Source organism: Arvicola amphibius, chromosome 8, assembly GCF_903992535.2.
Source record: "Arvicola amphibius chromosome 8, mArvAmp1.2, whole genome shotgun sequence".
Taxonomy (NCBI): domain Eukaryota; kingdom Metazoa; phylum Chordata; class Mammalia; order Rodentia; family Cricetidae; genus Arvicola; species Arvicola amphibius.
The window spans coordinates 79,077,925-79,097,830 of NC_052054.1; the positions used below are offsets into that span (position 1 = coordinate 79,077,925).

The 19,906-nt window shown below is 44.6% G+C and overlaps 1 protein-coding gene across 4 annotated transcripts; it reads left to right on the top strand.

The window, feature by feature from the left end:
• The first annotated feature begins 1,387 nt into the window (after positions 1–1,387).
• Positions 1,388–19,266, top strand: LOC119821589 (zinc finger protein 420). Of its 4 annotated transcripts, none has more exons than XM_038340702.1 (4): positions 1,388–1,499; positions 2,929–2,984; positions 14,134–14,275; positions 16,246–19,266. In XM_038340702.1, exon 4 carries the CDS (start codon positions 16,441–16,443, stop codon positions 18,175–18,177), a length of 1,737 nt encoding a protein of 578 aa, XP_038196630.1. In that variant the 5' UTR covers positions 1,388–1,499; positions 2,929–2,984; positions 14,134–14,275; positions 16,246–16,440; the 3' UTR covers positions 18,178–19,266. The 4 variants fall into 4 exon arrangements, with proteins under 4 accessions (XP_038196630.1, XP_038196632.1, XP_038196631.1 ...); XM_038340704.1 differs by having other exon boundaries at positions 14,134–14,267; XM_038340703.1 differs by having other exon boundaries at positions 14,193–14,275.
• The last annotated feature ends 640 nt before the right edge of the window (positions 19,267–19,906 follow it).

Consider the following 19,906-nt stretch of genomic DNA (forward strand, 5'->3'; position numbering starts at 1 on the left):
TGACCAAAGCAAATTGTAGGGGGGAATTACTTTATTTTTGAGACAGGGTCTTTCTGTGCACCCCTGACTAGTCTGGAACTCATACTATAGAACAGGCTGGTCTCAAACTCAGAAATCCACCTGTCTCCACCTCCTGTAGAAAACTACTCTTAATTGGGGGCTTGTTTGCAGTTTCATCATGGTGGAGAGTATGACATCTGGCAGGCAGGCATGTTGCTAGAGCAGTCGCTGAGAGCTCACATCTGACCTACAAGTTAGAGATTAGGTCTGGCTTGGGCTTTAGAAACCTCCAAAGCCACCCACAGTGACACATCTCCTCCAACAAGGCCACACCTCCTAACCTTTCCTAAACAGCTTACCAACTAGGAAACGAATGAATGAAAATGAATGAATGATTTAAATGTACGCCCTGGCAATGCTGAAGCAGGCATGGGCAGCCCATATATGGAGGTTCTGTTGATCTTGTCCATATTGGGTCTCATGGTCTAAGTTGATGAGGACAACACCAGACCTCATTACAGATGGTTGTGAGTCACCATGTGGTTGCTGGGATTTGAACTCAGGACCTTTGGAGAGCAGGCAGTGCTCTTAACCTGAGCCATCTCTCCAGCCCCTTACGAACCAACATCCAAATATATGAGCTTGTGGAGGCGATTTTTATTCAAATCAGCATATTAGTCTTCCAGATTTTTTAAGGAATATATGTATATATGGGTATATATTTCTGACATATACATGGTTATACGGGAATGATTAGAGTACTTAAAATGTTTGTAATGTATACTTTAAAACTGTGTCTGACAAAATAAATAAATGGTTAACATTAGACATCAAAATTATTCCAAGCTTCATTTTTATTTATGTAAAAGGTTCAAAATAATTTTTCAGAAAAAATAGACTATCAATTTTTCATTTTTTCCCATAGTATAACTCTAATAGAAAATGTCATGTCTAAATTACTTTTCAAATACAGTGCTTACATTTTTCTGATATCCAATTAATATTTGATATCCAATAAATAGTCAAGGAAGAAATAACTCGACTATCATGTTTCCACAGTCAACACGATCACACAGTCATACGCTAATGGAACTCCTGGACTCAATATGAGATGCTAACAGCAGAAAAGCATATTTATATAGTAAAAATCGTCATGGCCAACTAGTGAATTATACCAGAAGTACGCAATGACTCTTCAAGGGCAACTCGCTATGGCTGAAGTCTGTGTCGAGCAATCCCACAGAGGTATAAAATCGCATTGCCACCAGTACTGTTCATGTCACAGAGGTATAGAATAGCTGACCTTTCTGACGCGGGCCTACATTTCCCAGACTCCTCGCGTCCGGAACGCCGCTTCGGTTCTGTTTCCTCGCGAGAGTTCGGGGTACTTAGGTCGAGGGAGGGCTGTGTTGGTGGGCGAGTTCGTTAGGCATCCCGCGGAGCAGGTGGTCCAGAAGTCAGGCGCTGCAGGCTGAACCCTGAGATGCGCTCCCGTGGAGGTGGGAGTGTCAGGAACGCCTGAAGGATGTGTCTGTGACTTAGGTGGCCGTGTCTGAGCTGGGTGTGCTGCAAGCCTGCCAGCTTTGGGAGCCTGTTGCGACCCTGGTTTGTGGTTGGTGTGATGTGTGTGTGCTTGCCTGACTGGAGATGTTTCTTGACGGTGGTTGTGATAGCACCACGTGTATCGCGGAGGAAGGGTGCTGTTGTAACCAGGTGGTAGGGTGTGTGTGTGTGAGAGAGAGAGAGAGGGGAGAGGGAGAGAGAGAGGGAGAGAGAGTTGGAGGTTTACAGACGTGCCTGGTATCCTGCGCTTAACTGGTTTGGCTGTGTAGACAGGTGTGATGGCAGTGGCGCTGAGATGGTAGCTGCTGGTTTCCGTAGCCTGTGACTTTCGTGGTTTTCCTATCTGGGTGATTGTCTGACGTGTGCGTGTGTGTGTGTGTGTGTGTGTGTGTGTGTGAGAGAGAGAGAGAGAGAGAGAGAGAGAGAGAGAGAGAGAGAGAGAGAGAGAGAGAGAGAGAGGAGAGGGGGAGAGAGGGAGGGAGGAGAGAAGGGAGGGGAGAGAGGGAGAGGAGACTGACTGAGGGATTGTATATGCTGTTTTCAGGAACGTCAATAAAGTAGAATTACACCCTTGTAAAAGATTGTCGCTGCCCCCTACAGTATGTTTGTTTCTTGTGCGTGCTTGGATCCTGTTTAAGTGCTCAGTGTAGCACTAAACCATGAAATTGTGGCTCTAGTTATGTGGCTGTGGAGATTTTATTCCATGTGACTTCGTGTGGTTATTAGTATGTTTTGTACCTATGATCTTACCCTAGTTCGGTAGGGTACAGCGGTAAAATTTTGTTTGGAATTCATTTCGGGGCTGAATCTTTTGAAGGATCCTGAATTTCTCATGACTTTGTGTCTCTCCCCAAATCCCTCCCAGAATTTAAGGACTTAGCCTCTGGTTGGCCACAGTGGTTACTCATTCATTCAGACATGGCCAGGATCGATTCAGCTCTACCATCCCTCCTCACTCCGCCTGGGAAATAGAGTTTTGTTGCTGGTTCCCAGTGCTCCTTGATCTTATAGCCAAGGAAATTGGCAGACAGAAAACCAGAGAATTAAGACTCCGAGTGACGCTATAAGCCTAGTATTTAGATGATGCTTCGAGATTCGATAGCACCCCAAGACAGGATGCTAGGAAATAGAATGGGTTTTAGGAGTGGGAAATAATTGCTGTGGAGCCTAGAGCCCATGACACTGCCCTCTAGTGGGCAGCTCTAAGTCTAGGAATAAATCCAAGCCTAAGACAACTTGACCTTGTCCGTTTCCAATACTAGTCTCTTGTATTAGATGAGGGATGGATTGTAGGGTTGGAGGGAGAGGCTGTAATATAGACTATGACAAGAATGGCATGGCATCACGGTTCACTCTTTCTCTTAGGGTACAACACAGAAGAGAAAAAAATGGCCATTGCATGTTTAGAAGAGAAGTTTGAGGTAAGGAGATACTTGTTTCTTCAGCTGCCTTTATTGTGTCAAGACATAATCTTCACTTTATTGTTTTTATAAATATCTGCAACCCATGTCTTCTCTTATAATGAGGAACAAGGCAATTTATTTATTTATTATTTTTGAGGCAGGGCCTCACTGTCTGGTTTGAACTTCTTTATATAGACCAGTATGCTGGCCATGAAATCGTAGAGACCAGACTTTAAAAAAAAGAGAGAGAGAAATTGTAGTACTGTTTTTTAAAGCTTTATATATTTTTATTTTATGTGCATTGGTGTTTTGGCATGGACATCGTGTCCCCTGGAACTGGAATTACAGACAGTTGTGAGCTGCCATGTGGGTGCTGGGAATTAAACTCAGAACCCCTGGAAGAGCAGCCAGTGCTCTTAACTGTTGTGCTAACTCCCCAGACCTATAGAGACCAATCTTTTTCTTCCTCTCAAGTTCTGGGATTAAAGACATGCGCTAATCCAATGGCTATTGATTTTTATAGTTTGAAAGTAATAGAAATATTTAGTTGTGATAGATGTTTTCTAGTAGTGGTTAAATTTATAAAGAATGGATTTGATGCTCATGGAATATAAGAGCATTCTTGTATTGTTTTTCTTTAACATTTGAGGGGTTTTAGCTTTTTAAATTTATGTTTTTATCAACACAATGTTGTTGCACAGCTCAGACCAGGTCAAACTCTTGACCCAGCCTTCGTGAATGTGCTCCCCTATCTTTATCTTCAGTTTTGTTTGCTTTTTATCTGTTTATCTAGAAAATAAGGTTTTGTGTTTTTGTACTTGAATGAATAGTTTCCATGTGTGTGTAGGTGCCCGGGGAATCCCGGATAGGGCACTAGAGCTGCAGGCAGGCACAAGCTGCCCGGATAGGGCACTAGAGCTGCAGGCAGGCACAAGCTGCCCGGATAGGGCACTAGAGCTGCAGGCAGGCACAAGCTGCCCGGATAGGGCACTAGAGCTGCAGGCAGGCACGAGCTGCCCGGATAGGGCACTAGAGCTGCAGGCAGGCACAAGCTGCCCGGATAGGGCACTAGAGCTGCAGGCAGGCACAAGCTGCCCGGATAGGGCACTAGAGCTGCAGGCAGGCACAAGCTGCCTGATGGGGTGCTTGGGACAAAACCGGGATGCTGTGAAAGAGCAGCTCTGCTCTGTTCTTAGATGAGGTCTTGTGTAGCCCAGGTGAGGATCACCTTGAACTCTTGGACCTCTTGTCTCTACCTCCTAAGAGCTGGGAGAGGACAGGCCTGTGCCATCACACCTAACTCCACTTTTTAGCTTTTGATTAGAATTTTAAAATGAGAAAATGTGTAATAAACCATTATATGCTGATAATTCTTTCTATCTTCAGTTTATAATCTTTTCCAACTTGTCTTTTTTATTAACCCATGAGATGTGCTGTCACTTCTCAAATGTTTCATAGAGCTGATGTTTATTTCTTTGTGTGACCCGAATCCTTTTAAATTTACTGAGATTTGTTCTCTGACCTACAATTTGGTGCATCTTAGCACATATTCCCCCTGCAGTCGAAAAGACTGTGTTCTGCTGGTGCTGGGTAGCATGTCATCTGATCAGGTAGCTTGATTGTGTTGTTTAAATCTTCTGGCCAGCCGGGCGGTGGTGGCGCACGCCTTTAATCCCAGCACTCGGGAGGCAGAGGCAGGCGGATCTCTGTGAGTTCGAGACCAGCCTGGTCTACAACAGCTAGTTCCAGGACAGGCTCTAAAGCTGCAGAGAAACCCTGTCTCGAAAAAACCAAAAATAAATAAATAAATAAATAAATAAATAAATAAATAAATAAATCTTCTGGCCCTTTACTGATTTCATTCACTGAATTTGTCTTTTTCTTCCAAGGTGATCCTGTTAAGCCACTTAGGGGAAAGCTGTCCTCACCATGCCATATTTAGTACACTTGGAAGGCTTTGCAGTCTTCAAAGGGAGTCGAAGCCCTCCTCACCAGTCATGTCTCGGGCACCTCTCTTGGGAGGGCCCTTTAGTAGGTGTTTCTACCAAGACTTGCTTATCAAAGGGGAAGGCTGAAGACATTTTTATCCCTCCTCTAAAGCAGTTCTCTTGCCTGCTGCTAGCCTTCCCCCATCTTCCTCTCCTTCGTGCTCAGTTCATAAAATGGCAGGGAACTTCATTCAGTGTTCTCTTGGCACTGAGATCAAGATTCCCCCGGCAGTGTTGATTTACTCCCCCGTGATGTGCACTGGGAAATGGAACAGCGGGGGAGTTGGCGCTTTATATGAATATCAGTATTAGCCCTTCGCTAATACTGAATGGTTAATAAATGGTTAAAACTGTAGCTGTGCCCCTCCAGGTCCATCCAGCTCTTGACAGTTGGGTGTAGGTATTCTCTGTGTATCAGTTATGTCAAATACTTGATGTAATGTTATATAAATCTGCTATATTGCTACTGAAACTTGTTTTGCCAACTGATGCTTTTAGTTACTGAATGCAAGATGTTACAATTTCCTTTTAGAAAGTATGTGTGTGGGTGGGATGGGTGGGTTGGATGCAGGTGTGCGTGTGTGCCGTGGGGTGCACAGGACTTCATTCTTGCCTTCCTCTCTGTGGGTTCTGAGGACCCAAACAAGCTCCTGGCCTTGGAAGTACCTTTAGTTGATGAATTATCTTGCTGGCCCACAATTTCTAACTGTACATTTTTGTTGTTGTTGTTTTGTTTTGCTTTGCCTTTTTTTTTTTTTTTTTTATTTGGTTTTTCGAGACAGGGTTTCCCTGTAGTTTCTAGAGCCTGTCCTGGAACTAGCTCTTGTAGACCAGGCTGGTCTCGAACTCAGAGATCCGCCTGCCTCTGTCTCCCGAGTGCTGGGATTAAAGGCGTGCACCACCACCGCCCAGCTTGCTTTGCCTTTTTTGGTTTTTCAAGACAGGGTTTCTCTCTAGCTATGGAACTAGTCCTAGAACTCGATCTATAGACCAGGCTGGCCTTGAACTCCCAGAGATCTGCTTCTGCCTCCCAAGTGCCGACATTAAAGGCGTGTTTGGTGGCTGCCCAGCAATGTGTATCCTCCTTTAGTTCTGATTTTTGCTTCATATTTGAAACACATTTAGGGTTGCTGTGTAGTAAGTTGACCCTAGTGTTGTTATTTATTTTTTGCTGGGTTATGAGTTTCACTGGGGTTCCTTAAAGGAACAGGACCTTAGCAGTGGCTGTGTCACTGAAGAAAATGTCTCTCCTTCCTTCCTACGGCAACCATTAACTCTTTTTAACTTTTTTTTTACATTTCTTTCCATTTTATTTTCTTTTGAAAATTCATGTCCCTAAATAAGATGTAGCTGTGCCATCTGTGGTCCTCTAACTTCAGGTAGCATTCATTTTAGGTGCCTGTTCCGGCTCTACACTGTTCTGCAGTGCCCTGCAGGGGTGGGAATGTGTGTCACCGGCTCTACACTGTACTGCAGTGCCCTGCAGGGGTGGGAATGTGTGTCACCGGCTCTACACTGTACTGCAGTGCCCTGCAGGGGTGGGAATATGTGTCACTGTATTTCTGCTGGTCCCTGAGGCGTTTCCCTTGCTGTGGTTAGCCTGGCCCCAGGAGGCCTATATACACCACTAGGCATTGCCGGCAGAGGTTTTGGTAACTATTGCTGGAGCGGGAGGCACTTGTACGGGAGCTGTTTTATTCCAGGGACCTGAAGATTTTTCTACTCCACTGCCACCTCCACCTTCTTCCCAGTTATCTCCTGGATCCTCTCGCTTTTCATTATTGGCTTCCTTTTCACTTATTTGCGTCGCCTGAACTCTTAGTCCGCGGTAATCAGCCTCTCTTTGCTCAGATTCTTTCCGCTCCTCTCCAGTCTTCGTTATGGCCTTGCAGGAGCCTGAGCCCCCGCCATCACCTGCCCTGGTGCCCGCTGCCTGGCCACCCAGCTGCTCTGCTCCTTCTTGTCCCTCTTGGTGAAGAAGTTGTCCAGGATTGGCTTCTCAGGGCTCTGGGTCAAGGCCGGCTGAGCGAGGCAGGATGGTCTCCCCCCCCCCCCCCCCGCCCCTAATGACAGCGTGTTTGGGAGCAACCATTAACACATAGATCCTCAGGGAAGGTTGGGCAATTAATCTTTATTTCTAGCATTAATCTTATTTTTTTATAATTAAAGTGTATTTCCTCTAAAGAACTTGCTTTTTAAACTATCATTCCCCTTTTATTGGAATGTTTAGACTATTGCTTGTATAATTTATTTTAAGTATGCATTGGTGTGTGTGTGTGTGTGTGTGTGTGTGTGTGTGTGAAAACCTTTCCTGGGGAGATGCAACACACATGTCTACTCACCTCAGGCAGGGAGTCCACCACAAAAGTATAGATACCAGCAAGTCCATCTTGGTGAATCAGTGAGTTTTATTGGAGTCACCTACAGGAGCAGGAATGACTCAAAGACAGCTGCATCATCAAAGCCCACCCAGCCTGGGTGACAGCTCACAGAAGCTGGGACCTGGCAGTATTCACACAGCTGCAGGCAGCTCAACAAGCTGGAGAATGGCCTTTCCAAGTGCCTCTGTTCTTAAACTTCTTCCAGGTAGCTTGGCTGGCTTCTGAGTTGTCTTCTCAGCTCAGTTTGTCTGAGAGTCTTTTTTGCTTCTTGGCTTGTCTCTTCAATGGATTTCCAAATCTGCAAAATACTCAGAGGCTAGCACGACATCATCTGTGAAACAAAACCTTCTCCAGAGGATGGGCACGGCAAGGCAGCACCCCGAACTACCGTCCTATGACAAAGAACCTTGGTGAAGCATGCCGGACATCTGTCCCGGGAGTTCACAACTGAGAAGATTCTAAGGTCAGACATAAGCAAGGCCTAGTACAGCATGAAAGGGCTCCATCCTTTTATATCAGTTGCTTCCTCCACAGATCAAGGGGGGGATACAAAGCATGGGCAGGAGATGCTAACTGATTACAGAGATTAGCTCTCTGTAATCCTCAGCCTTTTGCTCTGAGCCACTGTGTTTCCATATCTGGGAGCCTCCTTATGTTTCTCCACACCTGCTAAACTCCGTGAACCTGATTTAATCTGCTCATTGCTACTCATAGCCAAAGGTGAACACGGCCCTGCTCTCTGCTGCACCTGCTGGCTCCCTGGGTCAGAGTGATTCTGGGCTGGCATGGTGGCCATTGCCTCCTCAATCACCACACCTGGCTGGTAGGGGAGTTCTGGGATGGGCAAACCGTCTCCACACCAGCATAACTTCTTGCTGGAGAGAAATGAGCCCTCCTTAGCCTGGGAGGATAATTATCTACCTTGGAACAGCCTTGATCGGCTTCACCTGTGCAGTTCCATCTTCTGTGACCTGCTCCCCGGGTCAGAGCCTCCCAGAAGCTCTGTGACCCGCTCCTTGGGTCAGAGCCTCCCAGAAGCTCTGTGACCCGCTCCCCGGGTCAGAGCCTCCCAGAAGCTCTGTGACCCGCTCCCTGGGTGAGAGTCTCTCAGAAGCTCTGTGACCTGCTCCCGGGGTGAGAGTCTCTCAGAAGCTCTGTGACCTGCTCCCGGGGTGAGAGTCTCTCAGAAGCTCTGTGACCCGCTCCCCGGGTGAGAGTCTCTCAGAAGCTCCCCAGCATACAGTTTGGCTTCCATCAGCATTTTCCTCGGAACTCCAGCACGACACAACTCCGCGACATTTGTCTTTGGGGAACAAGACAGCTCTCTCCTTGGCTTTACCGTATGACCGTCTCCCCTTGGTTGCGTGCCCACTTCATGGACACTCTCCGTGCTAGTCAGTTACAGATCTGCCCAAGTTTTCCTATTTCACCAAGATCTTGTCCAACCAAGAGGCCCAGCAGCACCGCTAAAGCTCCACCCCAGCCTCAGGTGTGGATCAACCTCTAGGAATACAGTTCTGTCTGGCCCAGTGAATGGGGTTCAAACACAGGTTCTCTACTCCTACTTCCTTCAATAGCAGGGAGCCTCTATGTCCTGCTGTTTGTGAGGACCTCAGCCAGAGACAAGCAGGTGTTGTCTTCCCTCACGCTGTCGGGGCTTCTGCCGCCTTTCCCCTATGTGCTAGGGATGGGCGCTACATTACTCAGTTTTCCTGCCTTCACAGCAGCCAGACTGATACCATCTGCCCCTGTGTCCCACAGCTTCACAAGCCAGGCTGGGACCGACTCTTTGATTGTTTGTTTAAGTCTTCCCCGGTTCCAGCCGTCCAAGTTGTGCATATCTCCTGTTGGTCCTGGTTTCTCATACGGGACTATTGCTCAGGCCCCATCTGCAGGCTGGGTTGTAGATTGTCCTCTTTCTGTATTTCTGTATTAAGGGTTGGACCCGAGTAGTATCTTGTTTTTTGTTTGTTTGTTTGTTTTTGTTTTTGTTTTTCGAGACAGGGTTTCCCTGTAGTTTCTAGAGCCCGTTCTGGAACTAGCTCTTGTAGACCAGGCTGGCCTCGAACTCAGAGATCCGCCTGCCTCTGCCTCCCGGGTGCTGGGATTAAAGGCGTGCGCCACCGCTGCCCGGCCCGAGTAGTATCTTTAACTGCTTTTACCAACAGCCTCTCATCCTCATTTTATCTCATTTACTTGCCAAATGAGGCTAACTTGGCTGCATCTCGCTTTTTGCATTTGCTGCCATCTCTGCCTGGGATGCATTTCTAACTACACACAACAGAGGCCAGGAAGCCTCTGCTGCTGTTTGGCGGCAATCTTGACTCTTGTGTGCTAATTTCAAAGGCTGCAAAACTCCCTGTAAACCTTTAACTATTTTCAGGTCACCTCCGTATTCGTGCGGTGAGCCCCACTCATGAAGCAGGCATGGCATCCTGTACCACCTGGATGAATACTGCCATGCGGAGACTCCTCCCGTAGACACTGCTAAGCCTAAAGCACCCACACACTCCCTCCCAACCCTGCGCTAGGCACAGACCACATCCTTTATTAGGTACAAAAGAAAGTGACTGACTTCTGATTCAGGCAGAAAACAGCAGCAAATTATTTATAGGTATGATTTTTTTTTTAAGAGGAAAAAGGGAGAGGTCTGTGTTAGTCTGGGCTAGGGTGCTGTGATGTGTTTTGATTGGACATGCTAATTGGAGTAGCCAAAAGAGGGCTTTTGATTGCTGCAGTTCGATACTTTGATAGATGAACCTTGGTGATGAGCCGCAGGAATGAATCTGGCATAAGAAAGTGTTCAAATAAGGGAATAGAACTCTGTGGCTAGCTTTAGGGATCTACTCCATCCATTTACAAGGGAGAGGGAAGTGGGGAGCACAAGGCCTGCCCTGCCAAGTTTGAGCCTCCTAGAGCCCTTCCTTCAGCTTCATAACACAAAAGTCCATCAATACCCACCATACAGGAAAGGACAGCTGTATCTGAATTTCCTCTGCGCATGCTCCCCACTCAAGCTGCTCAGCCTGTTACACTCCCTGATACCCAGAGAAGGGACCATGCTGTCATTCCTCCCCAGCTCATTTGTTTCTGCTGTGCTACTGTTTGTGTGACAGGTTGTGTGACAGAACTTCTCCCAGGAAGACACTACACACACACACACACATACACACACACACACACACACACACACACATGCTTATATCAGCTCACCCTAGATATGGAGCCCATGACAAACCAAAGTTTGTATACCAACAAGGTTCAGTTTTGCTAACCAATGAATTTATCAGTTTATTCCAGGAATATGGGTGAGGGTTACTTACAGGAGCAGAAATGACTCAAGGACAATGGCCCCACCAACGCCCACCCCGGCACAACGACACCTCTCAGAAGCTGGGAGCCTGAAGCTCACGGCACAGCCTGCAGTCGGCTGAACAAGGTGGAGCGCTCCTGCTCCCTCTTAGCCTCCTCCAGGCAGCTTGACTGCCTTCTGCCTCCAGGCCGCTGGTCTGACCTCAGGGTCTTTGTAGGTTGGCTTGTCTGAGAATCTTCTTTGTAGCTTCCTCCCATCTGAGGGAAAAACCAACGAGTTTTGTTGGGGTCTGTATGTTAGTCTGTGAGATTTATTACACATTTTAGTTACTTTGTTTACTAGACAGGTTTGTTAACAGTGCGTATTCCAGGAGCCTCCTTCCTAACTGAGCCCTCTTAAGAATGAGGTCCCCATTCTGTCTCATTCTTATAATGGCACTTGTGTCTTTCTAGTCTAACCTATATTTTTGTGCCTATTCAACAGTACATCTGGCAACTTAACAAATTAAGAATTTTTATTTTAGGTGTGTGAATGTTTTGCCTGCATGTATGTGTCCTATATGAGTGCAGATACTCATGACGCCAGAAGAGGGCATCAGATGCTCTGGAACTGGAATTACAGATGGTTGTGAGCCATTATGTGGGTGCTGGGACCCAAACCCAGGTCCTCAAAAAGAGCAGCAAGTGCTCTTAAATTTCTTAAGATTTGTTTGTTTTACACACACACACACACACACACACACGCACACGCACACGCACACGCACGCGCACACACACACACACACACACACACACGCACGCACACACACACACATGAATATTTTGCCTGAATGCATGCCTAGTGCCCTCAGAAGTTGGGGACATTGGAAACTAGAAGTGAAGCTGGGTGGTCGCGAGGCACCATGTGGTGCTGGGAACTCGTCCTCTTCAAGACGAGCAAGTGCTCTTAACCACTGAGCCATACATCCAGCTCCACATACAGCATCTTTGACTAGGAACACTGATCTAACAGAAGATTTTTATAAGATAGAGAGTCCTCTGATTTTATAAGATAAGCAAGTTTGTACATGACTAAAAGAAAAATTTGAATTTCTCAGTATGTGGCTTTCTTTGTTTGAGTCAGGGCCTTTCTGGGGAGCCCACACTGGTCTTGAACTTGTTTATTTAGCCTACATTGGCTCCCAGACTCACTCTGAATTCCAGGCTGACCTCAAATTTATCTTGTCTTCATTAGCCTCTCATGCTGGGATTGCAGAAAGAGCTTTATAAACCTCAAGGTTAGAAAATGGCTAGGCTGGGGCTGGAGAGATGGCTCAGAGGTTAAGAGCATTGCCTGCTCTTCCAAAGGTCCGGAGCTCAATTCCCAGCAACCACATGGTGGCTCACAACCATCTGTAATGGGGTCTGGTGCCCTCTTCTGGCCTGCAGGGATACACACAGACAGAATATTATATACATAATAAATAAATAAATATTTAAAAGAAAAAAAGAAAATGGCTAGGTACTAGATGCAGAGAGATCAGGAATGTGGAACTGACCAATACTGGTAATTGGATCATTTTGAAACTCAATATTCAGTTGTGAAGTTGAATGTGTATACTTGAGATGATATATTTCTATCTTTCTATTTTTTGGATGGGAAAAGAAGATTTTAAGAGTGATAAATATTAATAAGTAATATTCAAAAGAAACATATTTCTAATAACCTGAAATTTCAAAAATGAAAATCAGAACTACTTCTTATACAATGCTATTCTGAAGTCTATAAAAAGATTAAATTACTGTGACATAGTGTTCATGATGTAATCCTGTGTGATGGCTATTCTTGCTTGGCAACATGACTACATCCTGGAATTAACTGAAAACCAAAAATAGAGGGCACACCTGTGAGGGATTTCTGCTTAATTTGATGTGGTAAAATCTCCTGATCAGATCTTCCAGAGGCAGGAAGACATACTTTTAATCCAGGTCTTTACTCTAGATCTTATCTGGGGTACACCTTCTGCTGGGAGCTTATATAAGGAGACGGGAGAAGGAAGGTCTTGCCCTTTGCCTGCTTGCTCTCACCTCGCTAGCAGGTCCACTCTTTCACTGGCATTAGAGCCCACGCCTTTGGTATTCCAGCACCTACTGAAGACAGCTGACTGAGTAGCGACTGGATTCTCGGACTTTCCGTTCATAACCAGCCATTGTTGGATTAGCTGGACCGCAGCCTGGAAGTCCTTCTAATAAATCCCGTGTGTGTGTGTGTGTGTATGTGCATATATGTGTACATGAGAGATAGATTCGTTCTATAGGTTCTGCCACTCTAGAGAACCCTGACTGGTGTAACCTGATAAAATGGCGACTGTGAGGACTCAAGATGCTTTAGTGTTGGAAGAGTCGTGTAAGGCTGCACCAGCTGTGCCTTTCCACAGTTTGAAAGTCACAGTTCGTGAAACACGACTCTGAATCTGGGATGTGAATTTCCAGCAGGGGAGGCTAGGGACTGAAAGAGCACGCAAGATGTTCTGAGAACCCAGAGTGCCTCTTGCCCTGAGGTTCTTTAGAAACAGCTACTTGCAAAGATAGAATATAATCATTAAACTATGTTTATAAGAAATAGAGTGTTTTGCTTATTAGGTTGCCAGGGATAACAAAGCCTGTGAAGTGTGGAAAGAAACATGTGTGGACATAACAAGCCCATGTGTCTTTTGTTTGTTTGTTTGTTTTTTGAGACAGAGTTTCTCTGTGTTGTTTTGGAACCTGTTCTAGGACTAGCTCTTGTAGACCAGGTTGGCCTCAAACTCATAGAGATCCACCTGCCTCTGCCTCCCGAGTGTTGGGATTAAAGGAGTGCGCTACCACTGCCTAGTCTTTTTTTCCCCTATGTGTCTTAAGAAATAGAACATTCCAGCTTCCTTGAAGGAAACGTCGGTTGTCCTCATGTGCCATAGGTCAGAATGTCTAGATGTAGAATGTGTTTCTTTCTCAGTTAAGGCTGTTGGCAACAGGGTATGACAGCACATGCTTGTGGTCCCAACACCAAGGGAGGGAGGCGGAAGGCTGAGTTCAAGCCAAGATTATCCTTGGTGATATAGTAAGGTCAAGGCCAATCTGGTATCTGTGAGAAACTGTCAAAACCAGGAAATAACATCAAAAAGATTTTACAGGGAAAAAAATTCAATCATTTTTCTTATTCCTAAACAGCAGAGAGAAACAGCATTTGTTGAATGTGTGATATCCAACTTAAGTATTTTTCTAGGGTATTTGTATATGCTGTTTCATAAAAGAAACTGGAGCATTGTATGGACTGTATTCACTCCAGACTTCCAGTATAATGAGATGTTTTATACGCGGAAGACACCTACAGGAGAAAACTGGAACTGCTTACACCTCATCACTTAATTCTGTGCTGTCTGCGCCAGAGGCTCCACTCGGCAGTGCCCGTTATGGGGTGTCCTTTCTCATCGGCCCCCTGAGGAACCGTGTTGTTCGTTTCTACAGCTGGCAGCTGTTTGTTTCAGAAGTCAGTGATGTGCAGTGATGTTGCTTTGACTTCTCAGGGGAAGAGAGGAAATGCCTGGACTCTACTCACAGGGATTTGTACAGAGAAGTGATGTCTGGAAAGCTGACTTGGGGTCAGTTGGTAAGAATTCCTGTCCCTTGTATCTTATGACCTAGGTTTTTATAAACCATTTATTTACTTTATGTGTATGAGTGTTTTGCCTATACATGTTTATGTGTATGAGTGTATGTGTACACGTGTTTATGTGTACATGCATGCAGTGCTTGTGGAGGCCAGAAGAGGAGGTCAGGTCCTCTGGAACAGATGGTTGTGATTCACCAGGTAGATGTTGAGAATTGAACCCAGGTCCTCTGGAAGAGCAGCCAGTGCTCTTAACCTCCAAGTCAACCCTTTTCAATTTCTGAATTTTAAGTTATTTAACAGTGTTATGTGGGCTTAGTGTCTGTCCTATGCCTGTAATTTCAGCATTCCAGAGGTTGAGACAGGAAGATCGTAAGCTTCAGGCCAGCCTGGACTACAGAAGATGAGACAAAGAGCAGAGAGGGACAGCGTGGCCCAGGTTTTAGACCTGGCACCGACCCGTCTCTTGTTCCTACATCATAGCACTCAGAATCCCAGCCCCGACGCCAAGCAGCTCGAGAGAGTCCAGAGCACCGCTTTAGTTTTCCAGAATGCTCAGACTTGCTTGAGCAGAACAGAAGACCGTGTGTTTGCTCTGTCTCTGAGTTACCAGTTGTGGGTTTTTGTTTCTTTGTTTTTAGCTTTTAGCCTACCACTTCTTTAAGCATTCTCGCCCTCATTTTTAAGCTTTTTATATTTTTCACAACTTATGTTAAATTAGCAGAAATAATATTTTTAAATTTTTTTGAGATAAGGTCTCACTATATAGCTCTGACTGACCTTGAACTTGCAAGGTTGACCAGGCTGGCCTCAGACTCACAGGGATCCACCTGCCGCTGTCTCCTGAGTGCTGGGATCAAATGGATGTGCGACTATACATCATGATGTCTGACCAAGATCTTTTTTTTTTTTTTTAAATAAGATTTATTTTTAAAATTTTGCTCTTGCAGGGTGTGGTGGCACATGCCTTCTATCCCAGGACTCCAAAGGCAGAGGCAGGCAGATCTCTCTGAGTTTAAGGCTAGCTTGTTCTACAAAGCCAGTTCCAGGACAGCCTGGAAAAACCTGGTCTAAAAACCAAATAATTAAAAAAATAAAAATTTTCTTTTATGTGGTTTTTGTCTACATGTATGTCTTTGTACCAAATACATTGTCTACAGGGCCTAGAAGAGGCATCAGCTCCCCTGGAGCTGTAACTACATACAGTTGTTAGGTGCTGTGTAGGTGCTGAGAACTTAACCTAGGCTTATAGAAGAGCAGTATTGAGTTATCTCCACCCCTCTACCCGAGGCAGGATTCTTACTGTTTAGGAACAATAATTAAGGTGCGCACCACCACTTCCTGACTTGAAAACTTTCTTAATCTCACCCTTTTCCACTCCCAGGCGAGTTTTCATTATTCTCTCATCTCAGGTACCCATTAGCTCATTCTGAGCTAATGTGTGTGTGTGTATATATATCATCATCATCATCATCATCAGTATCATCATCACAGCAAGTGTCACCATGCCTCATGACTAAACAGTTCCTTTTGGGCTTCTTGAGATAGGGTTTCTCTGTATAGTCCTGGCTGTTCTGTAACTCCCTCTGTAGACCAGGCTGGTCTCTAACTCACAGAAACCCACCTACCTCTGCCTCCCAAGTGCAGGGATTAAAGGCGTGCGCCACTACTGCCCAGCAAAGCTATTAGTTTTTATTCTGGATAGCAGCATCAAAATCACTTAAGTTGGTTTTTGACTATGGAGTGAGGCATGTATAAAATAATATAGAATGGAAAACCATATTACTTTAAGGAAATTACATTTGTGGTAAATTTTGCTTTGGAAAGGTAGATAATGATATGGGTGGGACGTAGTAAGCAATATTTGGAAAATGCTAATATATACTTGTTACTTACAGATGTTATTTTCCTGTTGTCTTTTCTGGTATATTATTTCTATTTCTCTGAAATTATTCACTGTTCTCTTTCAGACTTGACTTTTCGATGTATGAATAAGGACTTATCTTCAAAATATCACATTAAGGAATCAGAATGATCTCAGTGGGAAGTGAGTGACAGGTTTAAGAACTGCACCTAAGACTAATACTAATTTTGGAAGCTTTTTGGAAGTCAAAGACAGGCTAGAGGAGGAAGAAGAAAATCAGAAGTAATATTACAGGCAAGAGATGATAACATATGACAAAATGTCCGTCTTCAGCCCTCATGCTTGTTTATCTCAGCATCTGAGAGCTCACTCTACGGAGAAAGCCTATAAATGCGAGGACTGTGGGAAAGCCTTCAGACGGGCCTCACACCTAACTCAGCATCAGAGCAGCCACACTGGGGAGAAGCCCTATGAATGTAAGCAGTGTGGGAAAGCCTTCAGTCGTGATTCTCAGCTAAGTCTTCATCAAAGACTTCACACTGGCGAGAAACCCTATGCATGCAAGGAATGTGGAAAGGCTTTTACTCAAAGCTCACAACTTATTTTACACCACAGAATTCATACTGGTGAGAAACCATATAAGTGTGAAGAATGTGGGAAAGCCTTTATTCGAAGCTCACAACTCAGCCGACATCAAAAAGTCCATACTGGTGAGAAGCCCTTTGAATGTAAAGAATGTGGAAAGGCTTTCCCTCAGAATTCGCAGCTTACTCTGCACCAGAGACTGCATACTGGGGAGAAGCTTTATGACTGTACAGAATGCAGGAAGGTCTTTACTCAGCTGTCCCAGCTCATTCTCCACAGAAGAATCCACACTGGAGAGAAGCCCTATGCGTGTCTAGAATGCGGGAAGGCTTTTATTTGTGGCTCCCAGCTCTCACAGCACCGGAAAACTCACAATGGGGAAAAGCCATATGAGTGTAAGGAATGTGGGAAGGCTTTTATCCGAGGCTCACTACTTATGCAACATCAAAGGATTCATACTGGTGAGAAGCCCTATAAGTGTGATGAGTGTGGAAAGGCTTTTATCCGTGGCTCCCAGCTTACTCAACATCAGAGGATTCATACTAACGAAAAGCCATATGAATGTAAAGAATGTGGAAGGACCTTTAGTCATGGCTCACAACTTACTCAACATCAGAGAATTCATACTGGTGAGAAACCTTACCAATGTAAGGAGTGTGGGAAAGCCTTTAATCGTGGGTCACTCCTTACTCGGCATCAGAGGATTCACACTGGTGAAAAACCCTATGACTGTAAAGAGTGTGGAAAAAATTTTAGTCGAGGCTCAGAACTTACGCAGCATGAGAGAATTCACACTGGTGAGAAACCCTATGACTGTAAGGAGTGTGGAAAATCTTTTATTCGTAGCTCACAGCTTACTCAACATCAAAGAATCCATACCGGTGAAAAACCATATGAATGTAAAGACTGCAGAATGGCCTTCACTCAGAGCTCGCATCTTTCCCAGCACCAGAAACTGCACACTGGTGAGAAGCCCTATGTATGCAGTGAATGTGGCAAAGCCTTTGCTCGTGGATTGCTGCTCATACAGCATCAGAGAATTCATACTGGGGAAAAACCGTATCAGTGTAGGGAATGTGGGAAGGCCTTTATCCGCGGTTCCCAGCTTACTCAACATCAGCGAACTCACACTGGAGAAAAACCTTATGAATGCAAGGAATGTGGGAAGGCCTTTGGCCATGGCTCTCAGCTTACTCTACATCAGAGAATCCATACAGGTGAGAAGCCCTATGAATGTAAAGACTGCAGAAAGACCTTCACTCAAAGCTCACATCTTTCTCGGCACCAACGAATTCATACTGGTGAGAAGCCATACCAATGTAAAGAATGTAAGAAGGCTTTTACTCGAGGGTCACAATTAATGCACCATCAGAGGATTCATAGCAGTGACAAATCTTTTGACTGTAAAGAATGTGGAATAGACTTCAGTCATCATTCACAAATTTTTGTTTGAGTTAACTTATTCTTTTCGATTAGCATAGCTTTTCCTATCATTATCAGTGAAGAATTCTCACAGATGTGAATATGGGATTCATGAGGTTCAGCATTTGGAAAATTATATGGGAGAATGGAAATGCTGATATAATTCACATAGGAAAGCATTTGTTTATAACTATATTACATTTTAGCAAATTAGAAAGTGATTCTGTTACTGTGGTATAAAAGTGTCAACATTATTGTGGGCCTATCCATTCACTTCCTTTGTGACATGTGTTATAAATAGCCTTGCTTTGATTTATTCATTTGTAAGATAGATCTAAGGCTATTTTTTGTCTCATCATGTCTAAACATGTAAAAGCACTTAGTGCCTTGAACATAGCATATCATAAACATTAGGTGTTATTTTTATTATTGGGATTCCAGAGAATTTGCATGAAAGGAAGGAACTGTGGAGTTAACATTAAACCTTTCACTATTATTTGTCTTAGACAAATTATTTGGGTGGGATGCATTATACACTGTTACCAATGTAAGAAAGTATTCAAATCTCATGTATTTATTATAAGAGAAATGTATGGTATGAAGGCACTCTGTGGCATTGTGGGCTATTGAGTACCACTGTCCCTGAATGTAGGAGAGGTGTGGTTTCTCATAAAAGTCCCAAGCTTACATGTTTCACCCACTTTGATGTCAACTCAAGAATATTATTTATAAATGATGAACTAAATACTCAAGATTAATCTAGGAAATAAAAGAACTTGAATATTTAGTTTGTTACCTAAAGTAAAAAGTTACACCCATAGCCTGTATTTCATTTACAATGAAAGAATCAGATGTGTTGTATTGCGGATTGCTGTTGTACCCAGTTTTCATTTCCATGTCAATCACAAAAAATCCTGTCTCAGTCTCCATTGCAGGTCAACAAGATGAAAATGGTATTTGTATGAGTAAAATATTTAAGACGTCCTTCCTCTGTTTCTTAACACTGTAGGCATCTGAGGTGGAGCCCAGATAGCCTCATGAGGATTTTAGAAGTGGTATCTGGGTATTTTGGATGGTGGAGGCTGCAACCCTGCTGATTTTGTGAACAGTAATTCCAACTCTGCTCTGCCTATGTATTCTTTTTTTTTTTTTTTTTGGTTTTTTCGAGACAGGGTTTCTCTGTGGCTTTGGAGCCTGTCCTGGAACTAGCTCTTGTAGACCAGGCTGGTCTCGAACTCACAGAGATCCGCCTGCCTCTGCCTCCCGAGTGCTGGGATTAAAGGCGTGCGCCACCACCGCCCGGCTCTATGTATTCTTTATTTAAAATTAAAGTGACCCTCATGACGCTTTCCTAGTCCTCTGAAAGATAACCCCCCTCCCTCCCTCCCTCTCTCCATCCCTCCCTCCCCCTTCTCCCTCTTTGTTCTTTTGAGAGTTTCTCTGTGCAGCCCTGGCTGACCTGTTACTCACTCTGTAGACCAGGCTGGCCTCAAACTCACAGAGCTCACCTGCCTCTGCTTTCTGAGTACTAGGATTAAAGGTGTGCCACCATGGCTAGCAATAAAGCTTGCTTTAAGGGCATAAAATAATATTTTCCCTGGAAATGGGCTGCTGTGAATAAATGAATTCTCAATATAAGGCCATGGAGAGTGAGGGCATATTGAGAGTGAGCTACAAAACTGAATTTCTTATTTTTTCAGGCAGGACATTTGATCAGCCTGCATCCTACTGTCTTGTGAGGTAGACCAGATACCAATCTA